Below are 27,927 nucleotides of genomic sequence, written 5' to 3' on the forward strand. Positions count from 1 at the left end.
CACATATCTGATACATAACAGGTAAAAGATATACTAAAGAGGCTTGTCTATATTTGAAAAGCAAGTGGCTTATATTGATCAGGGAATAAAACCTAGGGAGGCAAGCCAAGCAGAAAACTGGGAAAATGTCTGAGCAGGAATATTACAGCATCCTACTAGGAAATCAGACTCAGAATTTATTCATCCAAGTCTCCCAATGAACAAGAATGGCTTTGATGTTGTGGGTTCAGTATCCAGATTTGAAATAATAAATTTTCTGAGACACAAAGAAACAGTACATTGAGAATCATACCCATAGATAAATACAGGTGACAGGATGCCTTTTGGGAGACATGTATATTGAATTTTACCAATGAAAATTACAAGGAAAATGTTATAGATATATTAAAAAAATTTAAGAGAAATTAAATTTGAAGAATTTAAGGAAGACAAGGTAATAGTGACTCATCAAATAGATTCTCACTTCTTAAACTGTGGCTCAGAAGTCATCTCCATTAGGCTTCAAGTAAGTCAGTATTATGTTGTGAAAAATGGAATAGTAAAGGGTTTATGACTATATAATGATCATATATTAGTTAAAAATTAATGATAGCAAACCTCAAATGTTTCTGGAAGTACTTGTCCATGTTACATCATGGAACTTTACTGAAGCCTTGGTTATGAACACACAAAATATATACTTGACTCCATATGGTAATGTCTAGAAAAATGAAGCTGGAATAAATACCCATTAATAAGCAAAACTATAGACTCTGTCAATACCACATTTCCCTTGCAAGTACAAGTAAAAATTTGTTGAGGCTGAAAGTGAAAATACATATTAATTTGACTTTATGTGGGAAAAAGAACCCTGGCAGAAGTGAGTATGTATTTAATAAGAAAAGACAGTATTTACAAGTCCTTTGTTTTTCTCTTATGTTTTACATTGCATTCTCTTTGATTTACAAAGTTAAGTACATAAGACAATATCTTTAAAATTGTATTGTTGTAGGTATAGCATATAGAATTGCCATATATTTGACAATAAAACTAAGTAAATGAGGCTACATTTGAAAAAAAGAAATGACAACAGATGGTAATTTCAATCTACACAAAGAAATGAAGAAATGAAGAGTTAGGCACAGTAAATAATAAGCTTAATTAAAAAATACTCAGTGAACGTATTTGAGCTTTTCTTCTCTTAGCTTCTTAGAATGACATACATTTTATAAGGCAATTATAATAACATTGCATTATTATGCTTGACATGTATTATATTATACATGTATGTACACACAAATACACATGAAATAAGAATCATAGCATATAAATAGGACAGAGTAAGAGAGTCATATAATAGTAAGGTTTTTATATCTTAGTCTGTGAATTTAGTTCAGTGGTAATGATTGGCTCTCAGAATTTTAAAACAGGCTTTTATCATTTACTGGACTTATGTTAGCATAGTGATTGGATAGAATCTTATAAATTAAGATGAACACTACAAGGTCTTTAGGACTCACTAAGAAGGTAGCGCAGAAATCATGGCTTGAAATCACTAAAGGAATTAATAAGATATTAGAATATATTCAAGAAGATAGAAGGGTTTAGTAGAGAAATTAGAAACAATAAATTAGAAGGAGATGATATTAATTTTGCTTTTATTATCACAGCGATCAGTTTCTGACAAGAAGGCATCTTAGAGGAGAAAGATTTATTTGCTACATGGTTTGACTAGGTAGAGTGCTTCCTGGTTAATGAGGCAGGCTAGCAGGAATATGCTGGGGCTGCTTGCAGTGCCTCTACTGTAGAAAACAAAGAGAGATTATTGTTGATCAGCTGGCTTTCTCCTTTCAACTCAGTCCAGACTTCTAGTCCATGATATAATTATGAATATGGTCAAGCTGGGTCTTTTCTTCTCAGGTAAAGCCACATTCAAACATACTCATAGATATATCCAAGCCTATTATCTCCTGAATGATTTAAAATCCTGTTAAATTAAGGGTTAAACACATCACAGGAGCTATTTAAGTACCCAAACAGAGTCAGTTCATGGTGTAATTTCCCAATCAATAATCTGTATGATATATTTGTAGACTGAGTTCCTTTTCTTTATAGATTCATACCCTTTCCAACACACACACCCACACGCACATGCACATGCACACATGCACACATGCACATGCACACACACTCACACATGCCAGTAGGATTTTAGTCCTGGCAGTCTTTGTACCTAAAATCATTTAAACAACTTAATATGAATTCATAGAACAAATTTTGTTTCAGTTGACTTATGAATTACATTATCTACTTGAAAAACACCCACCCCTTGAAAACCCCTTGTATTAGTAACAGAACATGTATCCTTTCAAAAAGAGATACAGACCAAGATTCGCAAGTTATTTCAAGCCAGTAGCTATTTTACTCCAAGATCACCTGATACTGATTCTGTGATACTAATAATATTGACAGAACATGTGCCTGTATTTACACTTGTGTATCTGGTACTACAGATATTCAAAGGAAAAAGAACAGCCATTAATTTTGAAATATATTTAAGTTGAATGCATCAAAGCCATTCATTTAATGGCTCACTTAACTTCTTAATATCTCTTGAGGAGAAGTCTGCATTTATATGGTTACGAATGGAGAATGCACTATAGTGATTAATGAGGTTCTTAATTACAAAGATCACTGCATATTTATTTTGACAATGGATTATTTAGAATGCATGTACTACATTTGCTTATATAAATTGTACATTTATAAATAATATGTGGTTATAAATAATGGCATAAGTACACACACACACACACACACACACACACACACAGAGTCATACACTTACACTCATAGTGTGCCACATTTTACCATGAAGCATTGTAGCTTTCCTTTGATACCTAGAAATATAATGTGTACCTAGTTTAGTTTTTTGTAGTTTGGCAGATGTTAAGCACACATGCTCAAGATTCATAATAGCTACATTCAGTCACCGACTTATTAGCTGTGTAACCCAGTATTTATAGAAATATAATAATGTCTTTCTCATGATGTTCCTATGGATTTAGTTACTTCTTAATGGATGCATAACCTTAAAGAGCATCAAAACTAAAAATTCTCAATCAATTTTAAATATCATTTTTTATTTTCTGATTTAGCTTTTCTGAGAGATAAAGTATTTTCTTTCATATCTGGAACATAGGCTAACTTAGAATACGATCCAGTCTAACAGATCATCATGTGCCTTTTATTATGATGGTTCTGGTAACTCTCACATTTTTATGACCACTTAAGAACTTTAAATATATAACACATAGCTTTAGGTGGCAAGGGTTCTATCTGAGCAATATTGCTTTCCAGAAATATGAGTGTGTGCCTTTCAAGAGGCTTTCAGTCTGATGTGTCATTGGGTAGGGTTGTGACTTTCAAAATCTTCCTTATGGTCTGCATAAATCCTTTCTTTCTATGCCCCTGTTCTTTTTATACTTAAAAATGGATTTTGTCTCTTTCCATTGTTCTAAAGCCCTCAATAGTTAGGAAGATCTTTGGTATGCAACAAACTAATACATTAATCTGAAAAGCATTGCAAGCTCCCACCTGCTTAATTCTTAACTTCCAAGGAGCTACCAAGGGCTACTGATTGTATTCCAGGCTCAATCTACCTTTAACAAGTAAGAAACAAGCAATCCCATTCTTGGTATCTGTGGCTCACTGGTCCCACATCTTTGAGGATACCAACTTTGTGGTTTCTCAAAGCAATATAAAAGGAATCAACATTAGAATATGACTTTCACATATATTTCTCCATATTTTAAACAATTTCTGGATTGCTTCCAATGTCTAATGCACTGTAAATGGTATGTAAAAGTCGTTTAGGAGATAATGTCAAGAAAGCTATTCTATGCATTTGCATCTGTTTGAAACAGGTGGATGTCTTAAACATTTTTTATTCATGGTTCCTTGTATCCACAGACATAAAATCTATAGATATAGCAAGGTGACTGATCTAAATGGAATAATTCATTATTATCTCAGAATTTCTTTCTTCATTCCCTTTATGTTGATAGAGATATTGTTTATTCTTTGTGTAAGATCTGATGGTCTTATTTCCTTCATGGTAGCCCTCCTATTACCAAGACCTGCTCAGATACTACTCTGCCTGCCTTAGTCACTGATAGCACACATTCCTTTTCATCCTTCAGATGTTATTAACAGCTATACAATACAGCTGCCATTTATCCATTCTGTGTTTTAATACAGTTATTCATGCCTTCTGGGTTTCCTTTCAACATAGGGGTTCTCTTTCACCTGCCTATTTACTGTAAAACCTATAAGGAGCAACGATTTGATATGTAAAAATTTGAAGTAGAGTTGTATTAAATACAGATTACTTCATTACCAACTTGGTGCTACCTTTACTTAGGGAATAATGAAAAAGGCCCTTCCAACTCTAACGTTCCCTGTGCTAATGATCTTTATTCTCTTTTTGGCAGAGGCATCCATCCTGAGCTATGATGGCAGCATGTATATGAAGATCATCATGCCCATGGTGATGCACACGGAGGCAGAGGATGTTTCCTTCCGCTTCATGTCACAGCGAGCCTATGGGCTACTGGTAGCCACTACCTCCAGAGACTCTGCAGATACACTGCGTCTAGAGTTGGATGGTGGGCGTGTCAAGCTCATGGTTAACTTAGGTATCGTATAAAGGACCCTCTGGCATTCTGTTTGGGCTTGTCTTCTCTTCTTTTCTGATTTCCATTATTTTCATTGAATTCTTTGTTTCTTGAAAGTTAGCCAGTCACCTTTTGTTTAATAGACCATGGATTAAAAAAGAATAGCAACAAATACCTTCTCCCTGTTTCTGCATGAGGGTTTGATGTCAATTTTTTGGTCTCTGATGGTGGTGACTTCCTTAGTAGATTACTCGTTTTCTAAGTTTCCTTTCTTGATTTTTTGGAATTGTTTAGCTTTGTGTAAAACACGCTACTTTGGTCCATCTTTTGATCAATCAATCATATTCCCATTAAATCCACCTCCTTGGTCACCACTCAAAACAGTCAAAGTTTGAAGGGAGGAGACAAAAGGAGAGAATTGTTTGGAGAGGGCTACACTGTGCCTTGTTTCTAGTTCCCTAGTAACTATTCCTATGTATTATTCTGGTGGCCCCCATGTTACTGAGATCTTAAAGTCATTCCTAGCAAGACAGACAGAAAGCTACATTGTCCCTTTTATTCCATGGAAAATAGCTCAGAGCATCTGACTATGAAAGGTGTGCCTCCTGATATTTACACACTGGTGTTCTTAATCCAAAGCTCTTTCAGATGAAGAATGTTGCCTCATAATGTCCACAGTTGCCCCATTTGCCCCATTCCACACATATTAACTTCACCTAGATTTGAAAAAGAAATGAATATGATATCAGACTTGTAGCTTTATTGGGACAAGCTGTGTTCTTCCTCTGCAGTTACCTCTAATGGATATCCATTAGATCCATACAGCCTCACATTCTTTCCTACCGTTGACTCTCTTTACTGGATCCTAATCATTTTCTGTGGAGAATGGGTTAAAAAAATCGTGCTAAATACTTCTGCTCTTTTCACTCAGCAGAAAGTCAACAACTCAGAGACATCAGAATGAATGATTTAGCTGAATCCACACTTCTAAGCTGGTAGATTCATGTAGGTCTGTAGACTATGTTTGGATAAAGAGCTTTTAAATAATGATTTGCCAGAGACACAGACAAAATTCCCTGATGCAATAGCATCGAAAACTCTACCTATGCTGACTGAAGGCGGTTTCTTAAATAACACAATTCTTAGTTGCTGTCAGGTTGACTGGTACCAATTCCAAAAGATGAAAACCTGGAAGACATGGGACTGTTTTGAGTAGTGGCTCATTTATTTCTGTGCTTATAACTCCTGGTTTTTAGCGTTTATGACACAGTGCACGTTTTCCTGTCTAATCTCATCTGCTTTTTGCTTTCAGTATGTCTCTTGCTTTTTCCCCCCTTGTCTATGTACATATATGTATTTGATTATTTTAGGTTTGTTCTTTTTAACTATTATTCTGTTGCTGGAACTTTTACTGTGTGTTTGTATATGTATCTGTGTTCTTGAGTTTTCAATCTTCCCTACCATCCACCATGGTAAATCAAAAGATGGTATTCAACCCTTCAAAGGCCCAAAGCCTGCGGCCCGCATAGCAAACAGCCTTGAGAACACAGAGTACTGAGAAGCCTACAGGGACTGGCTTTCCTCTGCCCCTCCTGCCTGCCCTCCCGCAGAACCCTTCCCTCCTCAATTGGACCAAACCTAGCATGTTACATTACCTAAAACCAACAACCAGATATCCTAATCTACTCCTCTGGAAAAACAGCAGAGAGAACAACAGCCCACCCCAAAGCATGATATAGAGGATAAAATCAAATATGACACCTTGTGTGGCTCAACCCCAGCAAAGCAAGACAGTCTTTCCCTCTGTGTTGACTTTGAAGTAAGAGGAATATGAACATATGGGCAGGAAGGAGCCTCACAGCATCCCAGAGAATACATGTGTGTCTTTTCGTAGACAATTTGTTTTTCTCATTAACTGCTGCTGTGTGGAAGCTAAGAAGGCAACCTTGACAGGCACCACATTCCAAGGAAAACTGAAGTCAGAGATCCCCGCCCCCCTCTAAGACAACACACACACACACACACACACACACACACACACACACACACACACACAGAGTTATTCATAGATGCTAAATGTATTCTTAGAAACCCAATATTCATACCTTTCTATTTTAAACCGTGGCGAAACAAGGAACCTTTTGGCATTTTTCAGCTCAACCTCAATCTAGCTCCTACTATGATGAAACAACCTGGCTGAAGGAGTCTCTACATCATTAGAACAAGACAGGTGTGCTTCAGCCCCAGGGCTATGGCACATCACAATTATGCCTTTGGATTATGTCATTTTCTTTCAAGCCTGACATAGGAAAGGAAACATTAATCCTTGCATGTATACAGTCTTTATACTCAGAATTTATATAAAGGTTTTAGCACTCCCAATCCCAAACACATTCTCCTTCTTGTTATAGTCATTTTTTTCTATTAACTATAGAAGAAAATTATCTCCAGTTTGCATCCACACATAGTACTTTGTCCCCCAAAGTTACTTTGTTCTCTTACTATATTTTCTTTCTCAGGCAAAGTCTCATTCTGTAGCCAAAGATAGCCTGAAGTTGTTTAGCCAGGAGTAGCTCAGGCTAGCCTCTGGGGTGTTTGTATTTTAAGTTGTTCCCCTCTTACAGCCCACATAAAGCATATTCTTAATTTATTCAAATTGTTAACCTATGTGAACTCCTGTGAGAAAAACCTAGTATATATTTCTCTGACATAACATAACTTCTACACGCCAATAAAGCTAGAATTTTTCTAAGGTTTTCTTTTCTAAAGACAGGCATATGTAACCTAAGCAGGCCTACCTGGTGTCATACACCAGGCAATATGATTTTAAAAGTTATAAAACTGCCTGTTGTTTCTTGTGGATTAAAAGATGAAGTAACAGCATTTTGACATCAAAGTACATTTAAAGATCTCAAAGATTGTGTTATATTTTAATCCAGCAACATTTTTAAAAGGTAAATGAGCAAAGTGGGTTTTTTTTTTTTATGTTTGCTTTTATAGACATGAAGCTTTTGTAGGAAGAAAGTAGCAGAGATCAGATTAGAACCCCTGTCTTTAAACTGCTAGATCCTTATGTTCTGACTTTTGCTATATACTGTATTTTGGGTCAGTGATGGGAATGTCTGAATGGTAACATTCTTGACAGTCATTCTTGAGAAATCCACACAGGGGACCCCTCTTTACCTTAGTGTTCAGTTTTAATTGAGCCACAGAACAGAAAAGCCACCGATAAGGCCTTTGGCATCCTCAGCATAGTACTGGGGGAACCCTCGTTTCCCACTAGAGACTCTAAGAATATTGTTAGGCATTCAGCCAATCACAACGGATTTCTCCAGACATCTCTTCTCTAGACATCCCGAATGTTGCTTTGACATAACTGAAAATCCTACAGCTTTCAGGAGCACTCATGGTTTCCAGACCTAGCGCCCAGTTCACCAGTATGGAAAACCATCATTTCTCCCACTTTACTGAGATAAACCAGAAGATATAAACAAAATAAAAAGCACGCATATGCACACATACCCAAATGCACTTGCACGAATGATTTTTCAGTCAGGGAAAGCACTACAGAAGATAGATCCAAAGGGGGCGCCTTCCCAAAATCATTCTCCTGGCTCATCTTTTTCATAAAAATGAATGAATAAATAAATAAATAATACATGTTCTCACTAACAAGAATGTAGCCTCAGATATTCTAAAAAAGACACTGGGGATGTTTTTTTTCCCACAAAACTCTCATTCTTTAGGTAAAATAATACAATGATTAAATGTACTCTGACTTAAGCATATTGTCTGCCATTCCTGAAAGCCTCTAGGTTCTCATGTTGATTTAAATGTACTATTTGTACTATTTACATTTCGTGGACCTATGAGCATGCCCAGGAAGATGAGCCAACCTGAAATACCTCTTCTTATACCACACTCCCATCTAAATATGAAATCCTCAGCTTCACACAACCAAAGAGGGAAACTCTTTCTTGTTTGCAGTCCTCGGGTTGATGACTTTAGGTCCATCCCTCTTTTCCTTTTTTCCTAAGCATGTCTACCCATACCCTGTTTCCTCTCCTTCTTCTTCAATAAGTTGGGAAGAGGTATTTCTCCAGCTCTGGGTGAGGTTAGGTGCAGCCAATAGCACAAGTCCCACCCCTCCTCCCTGCCTGCCCGCCTCCTCAGCCCCACTAGGGGCATGGCCTTCTCTGTCTGGTGATCGTACCAATTGCTCCAGGGCTGTTTGCTCCCACTTTTCTGTTGCGGTTGACGACACATGACAAACCTAACCGCACGAAACCAAACCCAGATTTTTTTCAAGAGATGTTCTTCTGGGGGACAAAACAAAATAAAAATAAGAAAAAAAATGCAAGTTGCCTGCCTCCTCAGTCTTCAGGATGACTGGATATTATAAATTTCTCCTAACTTCTTCTCTTCTGCTGGCCTGGTTGCCACTAAGTCTTATTTCACATGCTCACTTTAGGGGAATCTAAACTGTGGCATTATGTTATTCTTGTCCTCTGAAAACTATTGGGTAAGCCTTAAGCAGTAAAAGAGCATAGTTTCATCCACTGCTATGTTTCCCTTATAGCTTTCTATCTGTTCTCATATTGGCTTTGACCTTTTAACATTTGAGTTGATATAAATCCTGAGTGGAGTTTCCACCAACCCGAACCAACCTGAGGTTCATCTGGGCCATTTGGTAACAGTTGCTAAGACATTTCTCTAGCCATGGGTGGCCGCCCAGTTCCCCACCTACCTCTCATGAGCTCCACTCAGTAATTCCCATCATGTGTGCCTATAACTGTCAGACAGAAATTAATAAAACAATAGCAACTCTGAGTTCTGGCACAGTAGTGTTAGTGTGGTTGTCAGTAGGCAATTAGGCAATCCTTTATGTTTCCCATTTCAAAGATTAAACCTAAAACAAAGGATTTTTCTCTTGCCGTGATTCAAACTTGCAGAGTAAAATAGGCAGGGTGTCAAAGGAACCCATGACCTCCTCCACACGCACCTCCCCTGCCTTCTCCCTGAATGCTCTAGACACTTCATTTCGTCTGAGCATTTGGGCAGGAAGACAGAGATAGGCTTCGTGAGTGGGTTGGTCTGGGAGCCTTTGAACCAATGACAATCAGGAAAGTCAATCAATTTTAATAACCTCCTAGGGTTTTTGTACCCTATACCTGATTGACCCCACCTCTCTAAAATCTGTGATGAGTGTTTGTGCGGTTAGCTGTTTGCAAGTGGCCATTTTATGAAAGAAAATGACCAGGTGGTGTTAACCCTTTCCTCATGTCTAAGGGTGATGGCAAGTATGCCTAGACAAATTCCTATAGTCTTTGGGGCCCAACCTAAAGTGAGGGTGGAGGGAGATAGATCTTAGAAAAAGAGAAAGGGTTAAATACTACCCTGTGAAACTTCAAGGGTATATATTTTTCTTAAAAAAAATTTGATACAATGTGTCAGACTGGCGATTATTTTTGGAACACTAGTTCAAAATTCTCTTTAATGCTTTCAAAGATCACTTTAAGGGCATAAATTCAAAGTTATAATCTGTATTTGGTGGAAGAATTTTTCTAATTTCCAAAATATGACAAAATTAACATTTCAAAACCCAACTGTGTAATATTTTATATAAATGAATAGGGCATTTTTAAAAATGAAAGAAATAGAGAATTAGTCTTGATGTCTATTGTGGATATATATGTATACCAGTATATATCTCTATACATATGTGTATATATGTGTGTGTGTGTATATATATATGTATCAAACTTTACTAGTTAATATACTGTACATATACACCCACCATTATTCTTGTACATATTGTATATGTATATATATATATAAATATAAAATGGCCACATTTCTTGCGTGTGTCTGTCCCCGGAAGGGTGGACTGATTGTTTTTGGATGTCTGCAGCTGTTACCTTGAAGGATGCAATTTCATCTTTCATTTATTTTTCCCCATCTAGACTGTATCAGGATAAACTGTAACTCCAGTAAGTTTTTCCTCACGTTTCATTTTGTTCTTTAAAAAGAAAAGAAAAACTGACTTTATTTTTACTGTTTTATGAGCTCTGTTTTTTATTTGGATTGCTTTATTTTTTTTGACAAGTTTGGAGGGGAGTCAAAGGTAACAAACAAAGGGTTGGGGTGGTGTTTCTTATAAGTTTTGGTGTATGGTGTCTTTGATGGGGATGGGCCCTCCCTTCCCCCTTTTCTTGCATTTGTTCTATATGCAGAAAAGGAGGAAAGGGTTGTGGATCCTGAGATCACCTAAAAACGAATTACAATGGTAATATGTTGTCTTCAGAATTTACTCTTGGAGTAAATAAAAAACTTTAGTTGAGAGCAGCCAGTATGCACTTCTCCATTACCCAAAACTAGAGTATCCAAATGCAAAGTTCATGACCCAGAGGTGGCTGCTGACTCTGACCTTTCTTCTCTGGCATTTTTTCACTCTAGTGGATTTGAGAGGGGCAGGCAATAGCCAGTTCTTGGAGATGATGCAATATTTTAACCAACATTTCATTATAGTTTCTTTAAAGGAGGGTTACCATCCATCCTTTTCCCCACTGTCCACTCAAGTGTCCCCACTCTTGAAAGATCCTAAGATATACATGCTGAAAACATCTCATTATCTTTCTTCCTCTCTCTTAAAAGTGAACATTAACTCTCGGTGAGGAGGAAGGGAAAGAGGAAGACAAAGAAGTGATGGAACTGCAAAGAATCGGCCATAATGATTAAAAGGGAAAATATTTTCTGAGTGCTCTGATGTCTTACACCAGTTGGCTTAACTAATTAATATTGCTAATTAATTCTCCCTTGTATAACAAAATCTCAGTGACTCAAAACAATGAAAAGATTTCTTTCTAATTCAGATGAAGTTGAATTCTAATTCAGTGCCAGTTGAATGGCTCACCCAGACCACTCTTTTCAAAGATATAATTCAAGATTTTAGGATTCTTCATTGAGCAGGGCCAACTGCCTTAGAAAGCATCAGTTCTCTATCCATAGAGAGGAGAGATCACTGACTTGTGTGGAAGTAGCCTTCATCTCTTCTGTACATGTCTCTTTACCAGATGTACTTCCATTCTGCATTTACGAAATTAGTCCATGGAGCATTCTGCAAGAACAACTCAATCATTAAAGCATCCTAGCACACAGACAACATGGTTATCTGGGTTCTGCTTTTTTCTTTACTAGAGTCTTTGTGGATGAATGAACACAGAAAGAGGATTGCAAATTAACTTATATCTGTCATTGACCTGATACTTCCATCTTACAAGAATTATATAGTTGCTGGATCAGACTTCTTTCTTAGACATAGTATCAGTTTGACAAATTAGTGAGGCATAGTTCTACACATTCTAGGAAAACATTTTTCTTATAACTTAAGGAAATGTAAGAAAAGTCACATATATAAATAAACACTCCATAGAAAGATTTGCACATATCTTGGCATTATTTACAGTTATTCTAAGCAATGTTCTATTTTGCTGTGTTAAAATATTTCTAATTAGGCAGAAATTTCTCATGTTAGATGGCCAAAAGCCTAATTAAAACACTCTTTCTCTCCAAAGCCTAGAGTTTTGAAAATTTTGTTGTTTTAAACAGCATTTGAAGATATAATTTTGATCTGCCAAAGTCACTTATCAAGAGCCTATAAATTAAGTTTATAGACTTGTGCAGGCATCCCCTCCATCACATTAAGATCATTGTCATCACCCACCAGATTCCTCACTTAACCATTTGCATTTAAATCCTGCTTCTACCTTTAGTGCTAGAAAACTACTGATGTACATGTTTTCCTGCACATTTGTTTCTCTCTGGACATTTTGTAAATGAAATCTTATATGTCAACTTGAATCTGACTTCTTTAGAAGTTATAGCATTGCATTTCTATGAGAAGATTTTTTTTTTTCCTTTCCTTTTACACTGACTTATAGATAGAAATTGAACATTGGGTAGAGAGTCTCATTTCCACAGTGCATCATTGACTTTGGAGACTTAATTGAAGAGAAGAACTGAAGCTTATTTAATCAAGTTATCAACAAGTGTTTTCCTGTTCCAGCCCCACTGGTTCATGGAACCAATTTTATATATCCCATGTGGCCAATCCAGGATGGTACCAGTATTATCGTGGCTGGGAGAAGCTGGTAGAGAGTTTTCCATTCAGAACCATGAGCACATTGAAAACATTGCAGCAAGGATATGTTCTCAGCCCCCTTGAGCACAGCATGGAGAGTCTATTACTGGTCTTCATTTAAGGACTGGGTAGATTTGATTTGAAGTCTTCCTTTTCAATTCTCATGATAATAATTTAAGATGCTGAGAGTTAATTTTACAAAGTCCATCAGGATAGTAGTATGCTATCCAGTGGCTGAATCATAATTGTCTCAAAGAGAAAAGAGTTTCTGTAAGCAAATCTAGCATTACTAGTACAGAAGTGTGCAGACATAGACACAGAGTAATGTAGAATCACAGAGCAAATGTGACACATTTTCCTGAGGTAAATTTTATGATTGAAGTATTGTTATGGTTGAAATTGGAACCAAAATGATGCTTTATGCAAAAGCCTGTAATAAGAATGGATGTCTAAGTGGTTAAAAACAGCCTCAATTTTCTTCATTTGGATTATCTTCTCTAGTCCACCTTTTATATTATTGGCACATGGATGAAAGAACTTGAGAACACTATGCAACTAAATTTGGAGGAAAATAATATACCAGTGATTGGAGCATCTTCTTGTTGATTTTGCATCAGGATTCACAGCTTTGTCTCATTTGACATATGAAGTTGTTTCTTTAATAGGAGTGTGATTTCTTGCTGCTTCTTACCCAACCAGAGTTCCCCTTTATGGAAATAACATTACCTTGTATCCCTGAGATTGGGAGGGAGGAAGAATTCTTTCTCAGCCTTAGCTTTGTCTCCTACTATCTCAGTGAAGGCACAGAGTGTTATTGTGGAGGTTTTGAGCCAGTCTTGGGTGATAATTCTCCTACAGGAGGCATACTGAATTGAATGAGTTACATCTCAACACACATTCAGAACCTTTTCTGGTATCTCTTTTATAAAATGTTGGTTCTCTGCAAAGTTATTTAGGGAAAATAATGGCTGCTGTGCATTTCTCATTTATCTGCTACAGGAGATTTTTTGGAAATGGTTATTTCCTAGGGATTCTGTGATGTTTTTAAAGGAGAGAAAACATGAAAACAGAGAGACAAGGGAAGTCTTGAGGCAGAGATGGAACTTTCATATGGCCAGCTTCCTTTGGCCATCGTATCAGCAACTTCTTCCCCTTCAGAGTTTCTCTGCATACTCAGTTCTCACACTGTGTCTCTCTTGGTGTCTCTGATGTTTTCTATCATCACTTATTCTAAATCTTACTGCCTCCAACTTCCAAATCCTTCTAGGGAAGCACATCATAAATTCCATCATTATCACTCTCACCCAACATCTCAGAGTCTGCACAACAAGATCTTTGGTTAAATTAGCTCATCTCTGTATTTGGTTCATCTGTCAAGCATGTGTTTAAAGATATTTTAAAAAGAAAGATTACAGTTTAGAATCTATTTTTTTTAATTCGAAAAAATAACAGGGTCAGTAGTCATTGTGGGGGAATGAACTCCAGGTTGACCTGGAAGTCTGTTAACAAAATCAGAGCTGCTATCTGGAGAATTCTGGAGGAAATTGCCTATTGCCATGGTTCTGGTTGCTTGAGGTGGGCCACAAACCCGGCATCCCCTTCTGAAAACAGGTAAGATGTTCTCATTGATTGGAATGTTTGCGGCAATGAAAGTTTGGAGCATGATCATGATTTTCTGACTTTTACTTTATTTAAGGGATTGTATCTGTGCCATAATTCTGCAGATGTCAAGACATGTGAAGTATGAATGAATGCTAGACCCTTGTGTTCACTAAGTACGGCAACAGTGAAATAAATGGAGTGAATACATATTGACAGATATCAATTTGCCCTTTGCTTTCTCAATGTGAACCTCCTCTCACAGGTTAGCAGCCCTATCATGTGGCCTTTAGCAACTTTGAACAATTGCTTCACTGCTTAGGTAGATGTAGAAACCACAACCTCTTTATAATTACTTGAAATTTGAAGTCTTATTAATTTTTCTATAACAGGTTCATATTTTCTTTGACATACCTGGAAGGTCATAAAAAATGAATGTTAGGATACTCAGGTGCCACAGGGAAACTTTTCTGAACATGTTGCTTTTTAGGTACATGACGTCAGCGAAAGGCATGCACGGTCAGAGATCAGTGAACCTTGAAATAACGATTCATTCTTTCACATCCTGGCTCTGAAAGCTACTCAGGTTTGCTGGAGAGTTTCTTCTGTTCACATATCAGATTCTATATTTTGTACCTTGTCTTTGTCTTTTGCCTTTGCTCCTACCTTCATTTTCTCTGCCCACTCCACACATAGTTTTGGCAAAGTCAACAGTGTGTGAGTAGTTTTTGCTCAATTTAAACATAGCTTGGCAGGTTACATTTTGTTGTATTAGATATCTGTCTTTTTCTCTCCTTCTGTTATTTCCTCGTGACCACCTTTCTTCTTGCTTCCCATCCCTCTCTCCATGTATCTCCTCTTCATAGAATAGTATCAGAATATGTGATTCTGTCCTCTGGCCCAATCTACCTGAGACTCACAGAACTGTTTTATTTCACTCATCTGTTTAACTCACATTTGTCACAGACTCTCCCGGAGAGGCTGATTCTTCACCCTTAAGTCTTGGGGAAGGAAATTCTAAAACTATGTTTTGTCCATTCTCATCACAGACAGCCACTTATCTTGGACGTTTAGTGGATTGGGAAAACTCACGAGAGTAAGGTCTCATGCATAATGATTCTTTATTGATCTGTCTGTGTGCATGGTGCCTGAAAGTTTCCATTTTTATACTAAGTGATAATAGCCAAACTTTTTGAAAAAAATTCAAACTGTTTTTACTTTTTATTACTTAAAGACTTATATGGGATAGAAGACATTGGCAATAAAAATTCTCTCTTCTGACTTTGATATTAGCCACCCAATCCCCTCCTCAAAGACAGTAAGGTATACCAATGTTTCATACACATTCCTTCAGAGATAGTTTGTTAATGTATAACATGTAATTTTGTTCACTCTTCCTATGTCTTTGACTCAGGCATTAACAGTCTTCCACATTTTTTTTTTTTTCAAATATACCTTTTCTAAGAGATTGTGGCTGGTTAACATTGATTATCAAGGTAATTTGACAGGATCTACAATCACTTCTGTGCATATCTATGAGAAAATTTTGAGAGTGAATCAACTGAGAAGAGACTGTCTAAACTTCAGTCCGTGCTATCCCAAAGGTTTGAATAGCACAGGAACTCACAGGAGAGAGTGAGCTTAGCACGACCCTTTATCTTTTCTGTCTCCTGACTATGGCCAAAGTGCAGCCAGCTGCCTCACACTTAGGCCTCCCCTGCAGGAATAAGCTATAGAACCTTCATGTTGAACATTGCTTTTATCAGACATTTTGTTATAACAATAAGAAAATAGCTAAGACAGGAAATAGTCCTGGAATAATATTAAAATTTTATTTATTCTTTTGAATAATCATATAATACAGCATTTGAAAAGATATAGTACTTTATAATATCTGTTTTTTTTAATGATCTAGACTACGACTATAATTGGGTAATTTTTCACTACTTTTATTACTACAAAAAGTAAGAAAATGTAAGATTAAAAAAAACTAGTCTTTTCTCACATCTATAATAACATTTCTTGGGTAAGTCTTTACAAGTTGAATTGCTAGGCTGGAGCATCAGTACATATTGATAGGCACTCAAACAGGGTGGTACAAACACACACTTAATTCTATGTGAATGCCTGTTTTTCCTTATGTTTGCATACTGTATCATAGTATAAAACTATTACAGATTAATTACAAATAGCTTTTCAAAAGATGTCATATACAAAATATGACAGCTCATTTTTACCTATAGATTATTTTCTTTTAATACTTTCATGTCTCCAGTTACAAATAGAGACCACTGCCTTTTAATGGATTGATGACCACTGTTACTCGAAGCATTTTATTAATACTCTGCTATAGCTGTATATGTCAATCAGGATATTACAAGATAGTATCAACTTATCAACGTTTGTCTTTTTCTCTATATTAATGTTGACCTTTGTTAGAATATCAACTGAGGGGCAATTTACTGTGAGGAGGGACCTGGATCCAAATAGCTAAAATCAATACCTGCTTTTCTCATGAGTCATCTATGAAACTTTGGAAGACTCTCTTCAAGTTCCAATTTTTTCCCTTATAAAATGGAAATTTTTTAGTACCCTTCTATGTAAGAACTGGTGACACATAGTTAACATGCTAAAGAAAGGATGGTGGTAGTGATGACAGATACTGCCCAAGTGTCTCAATTAGAAAGATGAAACATTGGGAACTTCACATGTTTGGGAATGGATAACAATGGGTCCTTACACTGTATTTGTTAGTTGCTCAGTAGATATCTATACAATTGTTATTCTTATTTTCTTTCCAGCCAATTACTTTTGCCAAAGGCAAACACTTCTGAAACCACTATTCAAACAATAAAAGGACTAAAAAGTATTAAGAAGGACCCCTTTAAACCATGTTTTAAGATTTCTTCTTCGCTGCATATTATGTCAAACAGATACTTGCTGTTCAATCAGAGCTACTAAGAGCCAATAGAAAGGAAAATTCTTCTGCATTTGTTTGGGGGGACTTTGATATCATTTTAATAAAAAGTTAAAAATATTCTAAACTAAAAATATTCTCTTTAAAATGCATAGGTTATATTAGAAAATGTTGCCTTTGATATCTACAAATATAAATTTTATATAAATACAAACAAAACTAAAATGAAATAAAGTCAGAGAAATAAGGACTCTTGAGGCAAGAGTGTTGATTTCTAAATAAGAAAAAAAAGATGCCTGTTTTTGTCTCGGGCTATATTCTTTGTTGTGGCTTTGAAAATCTTTGAGTGCATGTGGACAACAACGAGAAAACAAAGGGCGGCTAGCTCTCTTTGAGAAGGGCACTTCTTTCATACTCTTATTTCAGACGCAATCAGCTGGCTGGAATGTGGCATGATGAGTGAACTCGTCTAGTTCTCCATAGCCAGCCTACTGCATGATTAAAATTATATATATACTCGGGGCTAATGGCTCTGTGTCATCAGATACTGACATGGTTCTCAGGAAAGTAGAAAATGAATGTCAATTTAACAGTGATAACAACAATACCATTTCTTTCCAACTCTCGGGGATATCCTTTGAGAACCAGTCAAACCAAATATTAACAGAGGGAGAAGAAAGTTTTGTTGGGCATCTATAATCAATGATGCTTTTGCTATGGTATTTCACTCTTCCCTGAGTTCCAGACTATAGAGAATTATCTTTTGTGTACAGTGAGCATCTAACAAGCAGTAGTATTCTTGGAATGATATGTCAACACCTACAATTCATATGGAATTTAGAAAAATATAAGAATTGGGATTATATACCTAGAAAGAGAGTAGATAAAATGCAAGCTTACAGAGATGTTATGAATGAGGGCTTGTTGGAGTTTTTGTCTAATCTAAAGTCAAAGTAATGGCAAAACAAAAAGAAAAGAGAACAGACTTTTTTGAAATAAGAAGCCATAAGTATAAGCAAGATGAGGAGTGTTATTCAATAATAAGATATAACCTAGTGAAATTTCCCTATCTGAGTATCTTCAAAATAGGCAAACAATCTTTTTAAATTGAAGACTATTCTACTGTGAACTAAGAGCCAAGCCGTTAAGATATAGCATTTGCCTACTTTTATGTATACTATCAACTTAATCAAGCAAGGGTTTCAAACTTTTATTTATGGTGATCTATCTATCTATCTATCTATCATCTATATATCTATCTATCTATATGTCAGATTTGTACTTTTAAATTGTGGATTTTCAAGAAAAATGCAGAAGAAATTCATATTGTCTGGCAATCTCCGTACCCCACCAATAACATACCTTGTTTCCTTTAGAGAAGTAGGAAATCAAATTCATCTATCTGAAGACTCTTAGATATCTTTTTTCACAGTGAACAAAGGACATTCAGTTAAGCAAAATAAGTTCTTCTTTCACATTGTAAGTGTAATGTCCATGGAGAGGCATGGAACTCCTCACTGAGCTGTGTCTATCTCCCCTTGTTCTTGTTTCTTTTGACTTGAACATCATTATATGAACTCTTGCTTGAAGCTATGAAAACAGCATGTCTACTCACCTTTCAAACACATTTTTGAGCCAAAATGCTATTTCCTCTTTTTCTGCATCTTGAGTGTTTATGTATTCTGATACATTTTGTTTAAATGTCATAGTTAGATCTGGGAGTGATAGGTTCAGTAAGCACCAGTATTAGGCACAATTTTTATTTTGAATACTAGAGGACATAAAGTAAATTTAGATTGAGATTAGGCCTGAGTAATTAATGATCAGACAAAGCCAGATAGGCCTTAAAAATGAACAAGCAAATACTAGGTTGTTTCTTAAATATATTTTTAAAAGCTGTACTTTTTAAACATCAGAATGTAATTCCAATGTGTGAGAAGTATCCAGTAGCCCATTTAACTGACTTTCCAATGTCATAGACCTAATAAAGTGCATAATTAATCAATCACAGGTTCTCTCTACGTTATTTTGTCTCCATTCTATAAACTGCATCCCCTCTATTCCTCAAGCAAAGCCCCTTAGCCACTTTTGAATCTGAACTCCTGATTAATGACACATTAATTCTCAGATGAACTTCAAAGCCTTATTAAACCTTAGTTTACCTTTTGAATAGTTTGGTTGCTTAATAATTAATGAGGTAATAACTGTACAATGACCATTCACCAAAACTCTTCATTTCTGCTTGGTAGTGAGATAAATGTATCCAAAGCTATTTTTGATTTAATTAGATCTTATATACATATTAAATATATATGAAATATGTACATGTAAACTATATACATGTATATATATATATATATATATATATATATATATATATATATATATATATAAAATCATGTTTGATCTACATCTACATAGACAATTGGAATTTGAAATCTACACTTTCTGGAGCTTTTAACCACAAACAGAAGTTTGCTTATTGACTCTGAAAAGCTCAGTCAAATAAGTTTTTCATTTCAGGATCAACCTGAGAAGGAAATTTCCAGACTAAACAATGCTATTTCTAAAAAGATAATGGTATAGTTTTGACAGAAAGATTGTTCATTGGTTCAGAGAGCTTGCTACACAATCATGAGGACTAAGGTTCAAAACCCAACAGCCATACTACAAACCTGGATGGCTTCTGAGCATGACATATGTGCACATGCACACAAACACACACACACACACACACACACACACACATGCCCATGAACATACTGTGATGTATACTTACACATTTAATAAGTAATTAAATGTTTTTCTGTTTATTCTACTGTTTAAATAACTGGAATCACATAACACTTAACAGAGTTTATTAAAAATTAGGAGTTGCTTAAATTTTGTAGTATATAATTGAAACAGATCTTCCAAAAACACATATAGTTTCACCTGAAAATTGAGCTGTTCCTGAGAACATTTGATTATGTACTATACAGAAACAAAATTGCTAGGCTTCCATCACAATCCTTTTCCTCTCTGTTGACAACAGAGCTGCAGTGACTACTGAATGGCAGACTTCTAGAAAATGAAAATCAAGAGAGTGTCATTCAGCATGTAAGCCAGAGGAGAGGTGTCCAGTTAAAATAATTCATGGCCATTAACCTGAATGGTTGAAGAAAACTCTTAAGTTGATGTGCAGCCAAAAGAGAGGAAATATGTAATAGAAATCATGTGCTCTATGGCATAACATTTTGAGCAACTATAAGCTCAGGAGCCCCCTTAGCCTTTGGGGCACACATTTAATATCACCATAATACAAATGGAGGAATTTGGGATGATGGAAGCCAGTGTATTGCCAAAGGTCTCAGGATGACTAATGGCAGGCATGAGTCTTGGCAATTTTCATATTTTTTAAAATGAGTATTTTCTTGCATTTAAAGTAATGACACACTTTCCTCTCAGAATTAGTAAAAACAAAACCAACACGCACACCAACAATCAAATTCTTCAAAGATCCTACCAAACAGACATGAAATCCTCAAGCAGACTAAACTGCTAGAGGTGGCTTGATCTGCACCAGGAGTGGAAGGAAAGCAAGTCCTGAAATTTAGGAGATGGCAGCTATACAGCTGGTGTTATCCACAGTGTGGACAAGAAAAAATCTACAGCAACAAGAGGGAACATCTCCTCTCCAGAAGTAATAAAAAGCAAGAAGTTAAAAATGAAAAACCTGGCGGGGTAAAGGCATGCATATTAGATGTCCATGGTTTTCTGGGTATAGAGAATTGCACACACATTTCTTTTCCTACAAAGACTGAGAAAACACTGAGGAGGATGGAGAGAGGAAAACCTGATTGGCCTAGCAACTCCAGGTAAAAGAGGAGTGGCCATCTCTCGGTGTGATGAAACAATCAGTTGCAAGAAAACTCCCACAACGTAGGTATAGTCGGCATAGTTCCCAATAGTTAGAAGTTTTAGCTTCACTGATTGCTATTATTGACAAGCAAAGCCTCTGGATAAACCATCAATTAAAAATAAAACCTTAGCGATAGCCAGAGAAGTTTGAAAAGTTAGATATTGAATCACCCAGCATATTAGTTATTCATCCGACTACATATTTGTGTTCTTAAAAAAAAACATATAGATGTGCACATGCAAGAAAATTGTGATTAACACTTCAATGGCATGGAAACTGGATCTGAAGATATCACATTACTCTTTCTCATTCACAAATATGTCTTGTGGGCTTTTACTTCTTTCCTACAACATAAGTGGATGCTAAGCACATGTAAAAGGCACTTAAGCATTGATCACCTGTGCATCATTTCTTAAAGTACTTGGAATTCACAGTTTTACTGATTATGTAAAATCTTAATAGCAACCATTAATTATTTTGTGCATGTCAAAACCTGAAATAAGGATTTGGCTTGTATTGTCATGTTTGTTTATCGAAGTTTTATAGAGTGGTACATTATCTTCCTTTCAGAAACAAGACACATTCTAATCCTATCCTCTGACTGTGTCTGCTGGTTTCAAAGGCTTCCCTCCTCCCTCTCAGCTATTAATATGGGAATGTGAAAGTCAAGGAATGGGCAGATAATTACCAACAGTGAATATGATAGAGTACACATCCAGTTATTCACTGTTAAATCCTGTTTCTTTAATTTGTTGTTCTAAAACCTTGGGTCATCTAGAGTCATTCTTAGCTGGCTATAGCATTCTATATTTATATTAATGGTGTATCATTACTCATAACTAGCCTCTAATTCAGTGTTTAGTTCTATAAACTTGTGGTTTATGAGGCTAGAGACTGTATTAGGAATTACATGGAGGCCTATAGACTACATTAAGAGAGGTTACCTAGAAAGCTGTTGAACCAGATGCATTGTTGAGAATCTTTTTTTAAAAAAAAATATTGGTTATTCTCTGTATTTACTTTTCAAATCTTATCCCATTTTCTCCCACTCCTACTTTCTCTCCCCCTCCACTTGATTCCATGAAGGTACTTCTTCTCTCAGAGCATCTTTTAATAGAGTGGGTATTCCTGTCTCTTGTCTCTTTCCAAAATACCCTCGTGCTCTAGTCTTTGCCAGCAGGTTTTGGGTTTTCCCAGTTACCTGAGCACTCGGACACCCCTTTCTGACATCCATGCTCTACTTTCTATACTGCATATACCAGTTTTCTATGTATCTGCCTGTCAACTATCATCCTTTCCATGACAATAAGGGTGACTGTAATCACCCACAGAGGTCTTTTCACTGCCCTAAGGTGTCAAGCTTTGTCCACCTTTAAGGTCTCACAGTACAGTGAGCACCTCAGAACTGTCACTCTAGAACCATCACTTTGTTTACTTGCCTATATATATGAAACCATCCCTTGGCACTTCCCGACTTGGGAAGATATACCAATTATTTTATTTTCCCTGACCAGCACAAGGTCAGATGTAGAGTAGGACATTAATTTATATCTACTTAAACAATTGTTAAGCATAATTTTAATATCTTGAAACTGAAGCTCAGGATCAATCTATGAAGATAATATAGATTTCTCAGTATAAGGAAACATCCCAAATGCACTAAATATAAAATCACAGCTCAGCAGATGAAAACCCTATAGACAACCATTTATAGATATTTGTCCAATCTCTGAAAAAAAAAAGTGTTTCCAAAATCCCTTTTAAAGCCCTAGTATATGCAAAGATATATTTAGAGACATATTAGAAAATATAATTTCAAAATCACCTGATTCATCTTTCCCTCAAAGATTGGATATTGTTATAAATATTTAGGGCATAACTCATTATTTTCCTGTAATGTTATATTTATCTAAGTTTTATGTCTTATCCATCTTAGATATAAAACTGTATCCATTCCCATATCATTTTTATAGACCTTTACAAGATTCAAACGGATTCTTTAAAGAGAATTAAGATAACTCAGAAAATAGAACAAAATAAAAAATCAAATAGCACTCCCAGCCTGGGTGGCAGTATTGTATAGGGCAGTGCCTGAGCCTCGGGTTCTATTGAATTTTCTCTGATAATAATTAGGATTTGGTCCTGGGGTAGTTTCTCTGAGGCCCCATTATTAATGGTAAGAGCTATGATGTCATTCAGTGGAGAGGAAAATGAATAGCAGCATAGCTCTCAACCATATACTTCCTACCCTAGAATATAAAACGAGCACCCAACCCCACTGGTACTCTTAACAGCTCTTAGCACTTAACCTGCTCAGTGATCATTTGAACTTGTGGCAATAGAAACATCAGTTTCTCAGGCCTCTTGGGTATTCCTTTAACCTTTCTGATTTGTCAAAGGGAATTGCTTCTTTTGTAAACTGCTGGAGGAGACAGTACAGGATTGGTGTTTGAAGAAGTTGAGTGAACCCTTGATAATTTCTAGGGTTCTAATGGAGGGGTTTGTGGCAGCTGGTACAGAACCCTATATGGAATGAATTCAAAGATTTTTTTATGTTTATTCAAAAAAGACTGGATTATTAAGAGTTGGGATGCTTCTCTATTGAAGTTGCAGGGCTCAAACCATTAATTCAGTCTTTCAGGAGTTATATTGTCTCTGATATGGTTGATTGAGATGTGGATCAGGCATGTACAAGTTTATCCACAATGAAATATATACAGGAGGGAAAAACCAGGATGAATATTATAAAATATTGCCTTATATTTAATGAGAATGGGCTCTGTTCAATTGTTGGGTACATTATCTGGGTGTGTTTGTGCTGTGTGTAATTTCGTGGTGTATAGGCATGTATGTGCAGGTATATGCACAAGTGTGTGTGAGTGTATGTGTGTGTGTGTGTGTGTGTGTGTATGTGTGTTTGTGTGTATGTGTGTGTGTGTGTGTATGTGTGTGTGTGTGTATGTGTGTGTATGTGTGTGTGTGTGTATGTGTGTGTGTGTGTGTGTGTGTGTGTGTGTGTGTGTGTGTGTGAGCACACTCATGGGTAAGGGCATGTGTATGTGTGCCTGTGCCTGAGGGTAGTATTGGCTGCCTTCATCTGTTCTCCAGCGTGTTTAATGACCCACAGAGTTTCTTGTTGAACCTGGAGCTCAGTGATTCAGCTAGACATGCAGAACAGTGAGTTGTTGGATCCACATCTTCGAACCCTTTGCCATGCTGGGATACAGAAGTATTTCTCTGAACAACTTTTTATTTTGTTTTTGTTCTTTTTGTTTTTGTTTATTTGAGACCGGGTCTCACTTTGTAGCTCTGGATGTTCTCACTATGAACTCACTACTTAGAACAAGCAGGCCCTGAACTCCCAGAGTTCCATCTACCTCTACTGCCTGAGTGTTGGGATGACAGGCATAAGCCTCTTTGGTGCCAAACATAACTTTTTCTGTGGGCCGTGGGGGTTCCAACTTAGGTCCTCATGCTGGTATAGAAAGCACTTCATTGTCTACGCCATTGTTTACAGCCCCACATGTATCTTTTAATGGTGCAGAATGCAAGCTGCTCGCCCCCCATTCAAAGAACAGGATAGAAGCTGTTGTAAGTTTTCCATAACGTCTTTCCTAATATGTCAAATAAGAGGCGAATGCAGATATTCAGTCATTCAAGCTACAAACTCATCACTCTACATCCTGGGATGAAAAAGCAGGTGGCTGGGACACTTCAAGAGCGAAGACAAGAAATTCCTGGCTCATACCCATTGTAAAGCATGAGCTTCCCTTGTAAAGTATACAGTTTATCATAAAATTCTTAGGAATGTAAAGGCAGAACTGCAAAATACTGATCTCCAAACTGCTAAGGATCATGTAACCAAGTCTCATGCTATGGAAACACACACTGGAAAAATGTACCATTGCTTACTGAGCCATACAAGTGAAGAAATGAAGTCTCCCAAAACTATGACAGATTTTGTGACATATTTCTCTACTATGTAATTACCGAAATATAATATACCTATATTATAAAATTGGATTATTCTATATTCTTTGTCCTTTCAATACTGCATTTCATAGATTTCTAATATCTTTTGCATGGCTTCTGACATGGCCAAAAATCAGTGTTGGATCTTATAAGCTCCTTTTCCCCACACAACGTTTCACACAATGGCATAGAGCAGCCAGTCACATTTTCCTGTTGAATGAAAACGTGGTTTATTTATGAATTCCATTTATAATGGTTTGAACTCTATGACTAGGCTAATTTCATGACCAAAGATCAGTGTTGCCTGTATGATATTAATACCTACCAGTGCTCATGTTATGATGCCCTCACTTCTTCTGAAGGAACAGTTTTCCCTGATGTCTACCATGAATGGAAAGTCAAGTTCCTCCTCCATTTTCACTGAACCTCAAGATCCATAGGTTTAATTACCATTTGATTCTCTAGTGCTCCACAGCAGCTAGACAGTTGAATTTGAACATTATCACACTAAAGTACCATTGCCTCAGACATCCTCTGGGATTTGGGGTGGGGCTATAAAAAGAACATTTAAGGATTAATTGTCCATTTACCATCTCGCCATTTTTAGCAGAGTGCTATAAAAATCTCATCACTTTACTTTCCTGCATCATCTTCACCTGTTCTAAATATAAGGCCAATGATTTACCTTCAGAGGGAAAGATAGAAAAACTATGCAATGCTGTATATATATTTTAAACAAAAGCCATATCCTCTTTAAAAGTGTTTTATTAAGAGAATGAGACCAAAATAATTTCCTGTTAACTAGTGAAAGTGAAACACGTGGCCACAAGGACTGCCATCCCTGTGGGTAAGCAGGCTGTGCCAATTTTCAATGTCTTGCTGGAAGAAATAATTTATGCAGGCCTCCACTGAGCAGCTGTACTAGTTTGTCATGGCCTTGTCTTCATTCTGATTTGGGGCTCTATAGTACGAGCTGTCATGCTGAGCCATTTGACTATCTTAGCCTCATGGCCAGTTCTTATTCAATACAATGTTAGAAGAAAATGACAACATCCCTTCAGGGAGCTAGACTTCATCTAACATTGGTATTCCCGGGAGAGTTTTTCCTTGTACTTACAAGTATACTTTGCTCTCTGGAACAGCACACTTGGTTGTGCTTGATTTTATTGCTAATGCTGTAGAAGGCAAGCATTTGCTCTCCTATAGTGTGGTAATGCCCTTCAGTTCAAATTGATTTGTGTCAAAGAACTGGTTCACTTAGACCCTCTGCATCCTGAGTCAGTTCATGTCACATTTACCTGCAGGTAGCAGGTACTTATTGATGAGGATTTTACCACATGCTTACGTGATTACATATTGGTTTAGCTTTCCTTTCTAAATCTCCACTTAGTTTATAGTTCAATTATAATTGATCTAAGTGCCCGCAGTGAGTAATTCTGTTGATGCTAAAATGCATGTTGGGGAGGCAGATTGGCTTTCAGGTTGTCAATCTCTCTTATAAAGAATGTCACCTTAGCTGGAAATAATGCCAGACTTCAGTGTTCATCTCATACTAGGAGACATTGGCCATGAATAAATTTTATCTCTGAATATTTCCAGTAAGACTGGAAACTTGAGGTATCTACTTAGGGTTGGCTAACTTTTCCTACAAATGGCCAGAGAGTAAATACTGTAGTTATCTCTGTCACTATGAAACTATAAAAAGTATATTTGGATACAGTTCTGCCACTGGATTCCAAAATCAACTGTAGTCAATACATAAACTCATGAAGAAGGCAAACTTCCAAAAAACTTGAATTAGTAATGTCGGCAGTCAGTTTAGGGCCAAGAGCAGTAGTTTTCAGGCTCTGTACTGGGATTATGGGAGATGTACAGTTGTAGCCATGATGTTTGGGAAGTAGATTATTCCAAACTCAAAGACATTTGGGAGTATGAAGAACTATTTACTGAAAGTGATTTTTATTCTCTGTCCTAGGAATGCTGCAGTAAAACTGACTATACTTTATAAAGACCTATGTATATAAACATATAAATACATCCAAATAATGGCAAATGCCAAAGATAAATGGGGTAAAAAGTAAATACCCAGAGAAAAGAGGAAGTAAATATTTATGTAGGACAAAAGCCTTTCTGGGAAAATGACATTTGAGTTTAGACACCGGATGCCTGCTCAGTGTGAAGGATCTTACCTTGAGAAGGATGGAAAGGAGGAGACAGCATTCTGTTCAGAGGTAGTCACAAAGGTTAAGAGCTGTGGAAGAATGTAGTTAGTGTATTTGGTGAGCAGGAATGCTAGCTTTGTGGGAAGAGAAAAAAAAAGCGAGCATGTATGTCCTAGAACTGTCTTGAGGAAAGGGTCTATATTCAAATTTTAAGTGAGGTGAGGAGCTTTTTGAGATTCACAAATCCATTGTTTTGTTCTTGGTTATTCAATTAATAAGAAAAATTCACAATTACACATATTTTTTTTATAAATTCTGTATTTTTTTTGTAAATTCTGACCTAATATTATTATTCTAGAAGCAAGCCAATGCTTTTGTTGAAGGCCAACTAAAATGTCTCTTAAATCATATTCTTTAAAAAAATGATGAGATCAGGATATCAGAGATTAAACTAGTAGGGCTAAGACATCCATGAATCCACAGGGTTAATCAGTCAGGCAATAGAGCAGATTTCACAGTAGTTAGTAATCTTTAATTCCTGTTTGGCCACTGTTTGCTTTCCCTGTGGATTCTTAGAAGTT

The 27,927-nt window shown here is 36.5% G+C and overlaps 1 protein-coding gene across 16 annotated transcripts in view; it reads left to right on the forward strand.

Annotated features, from left to right (window-relative positions):
• NRXN3 (neurexin 3) overlaps positions 1-27,927 on the forward strand; it is a gene marked incomplete at both ends in the record, with an annotated part of 1,482,596 nt that overhangs the window by 528,676 nt on the left and 925,993 nt on the right. For 11 of the 16 annotated variants that reach the window (XM_080922160.1, XM_080922175.1, XM_080922171.1 and 8 more), the window contains 2 exons: positions 4,473-4,676; positions 10,619-10,645. In XM_080922160.1, the coding sequence (XP_080778286.1) occupies positions 4,473-4,676; positions 10,619-10,645 (231 nt within the window). The remainder of the gene's footprint in view (positions 1-4,472; positions 4,677-10,618; positions 10,646-27,927) is intronic. The other 5 variants (XM_080922173.1, XM_080922174.1, XM_080922163.1 and 2 more) reach the window with 1 other exon arrangement.

This window comes from Micromys minutus (assembly GCF_963924665.1).
Source record: "Micromys minutus genome assembly, chromosome: 1".
NCBI classification, from domain to species: Eukaryota; Metazoa; Chordata; class Mammalia; order Rodentia; family Muridae; genus Micromys; species Micromys minutus.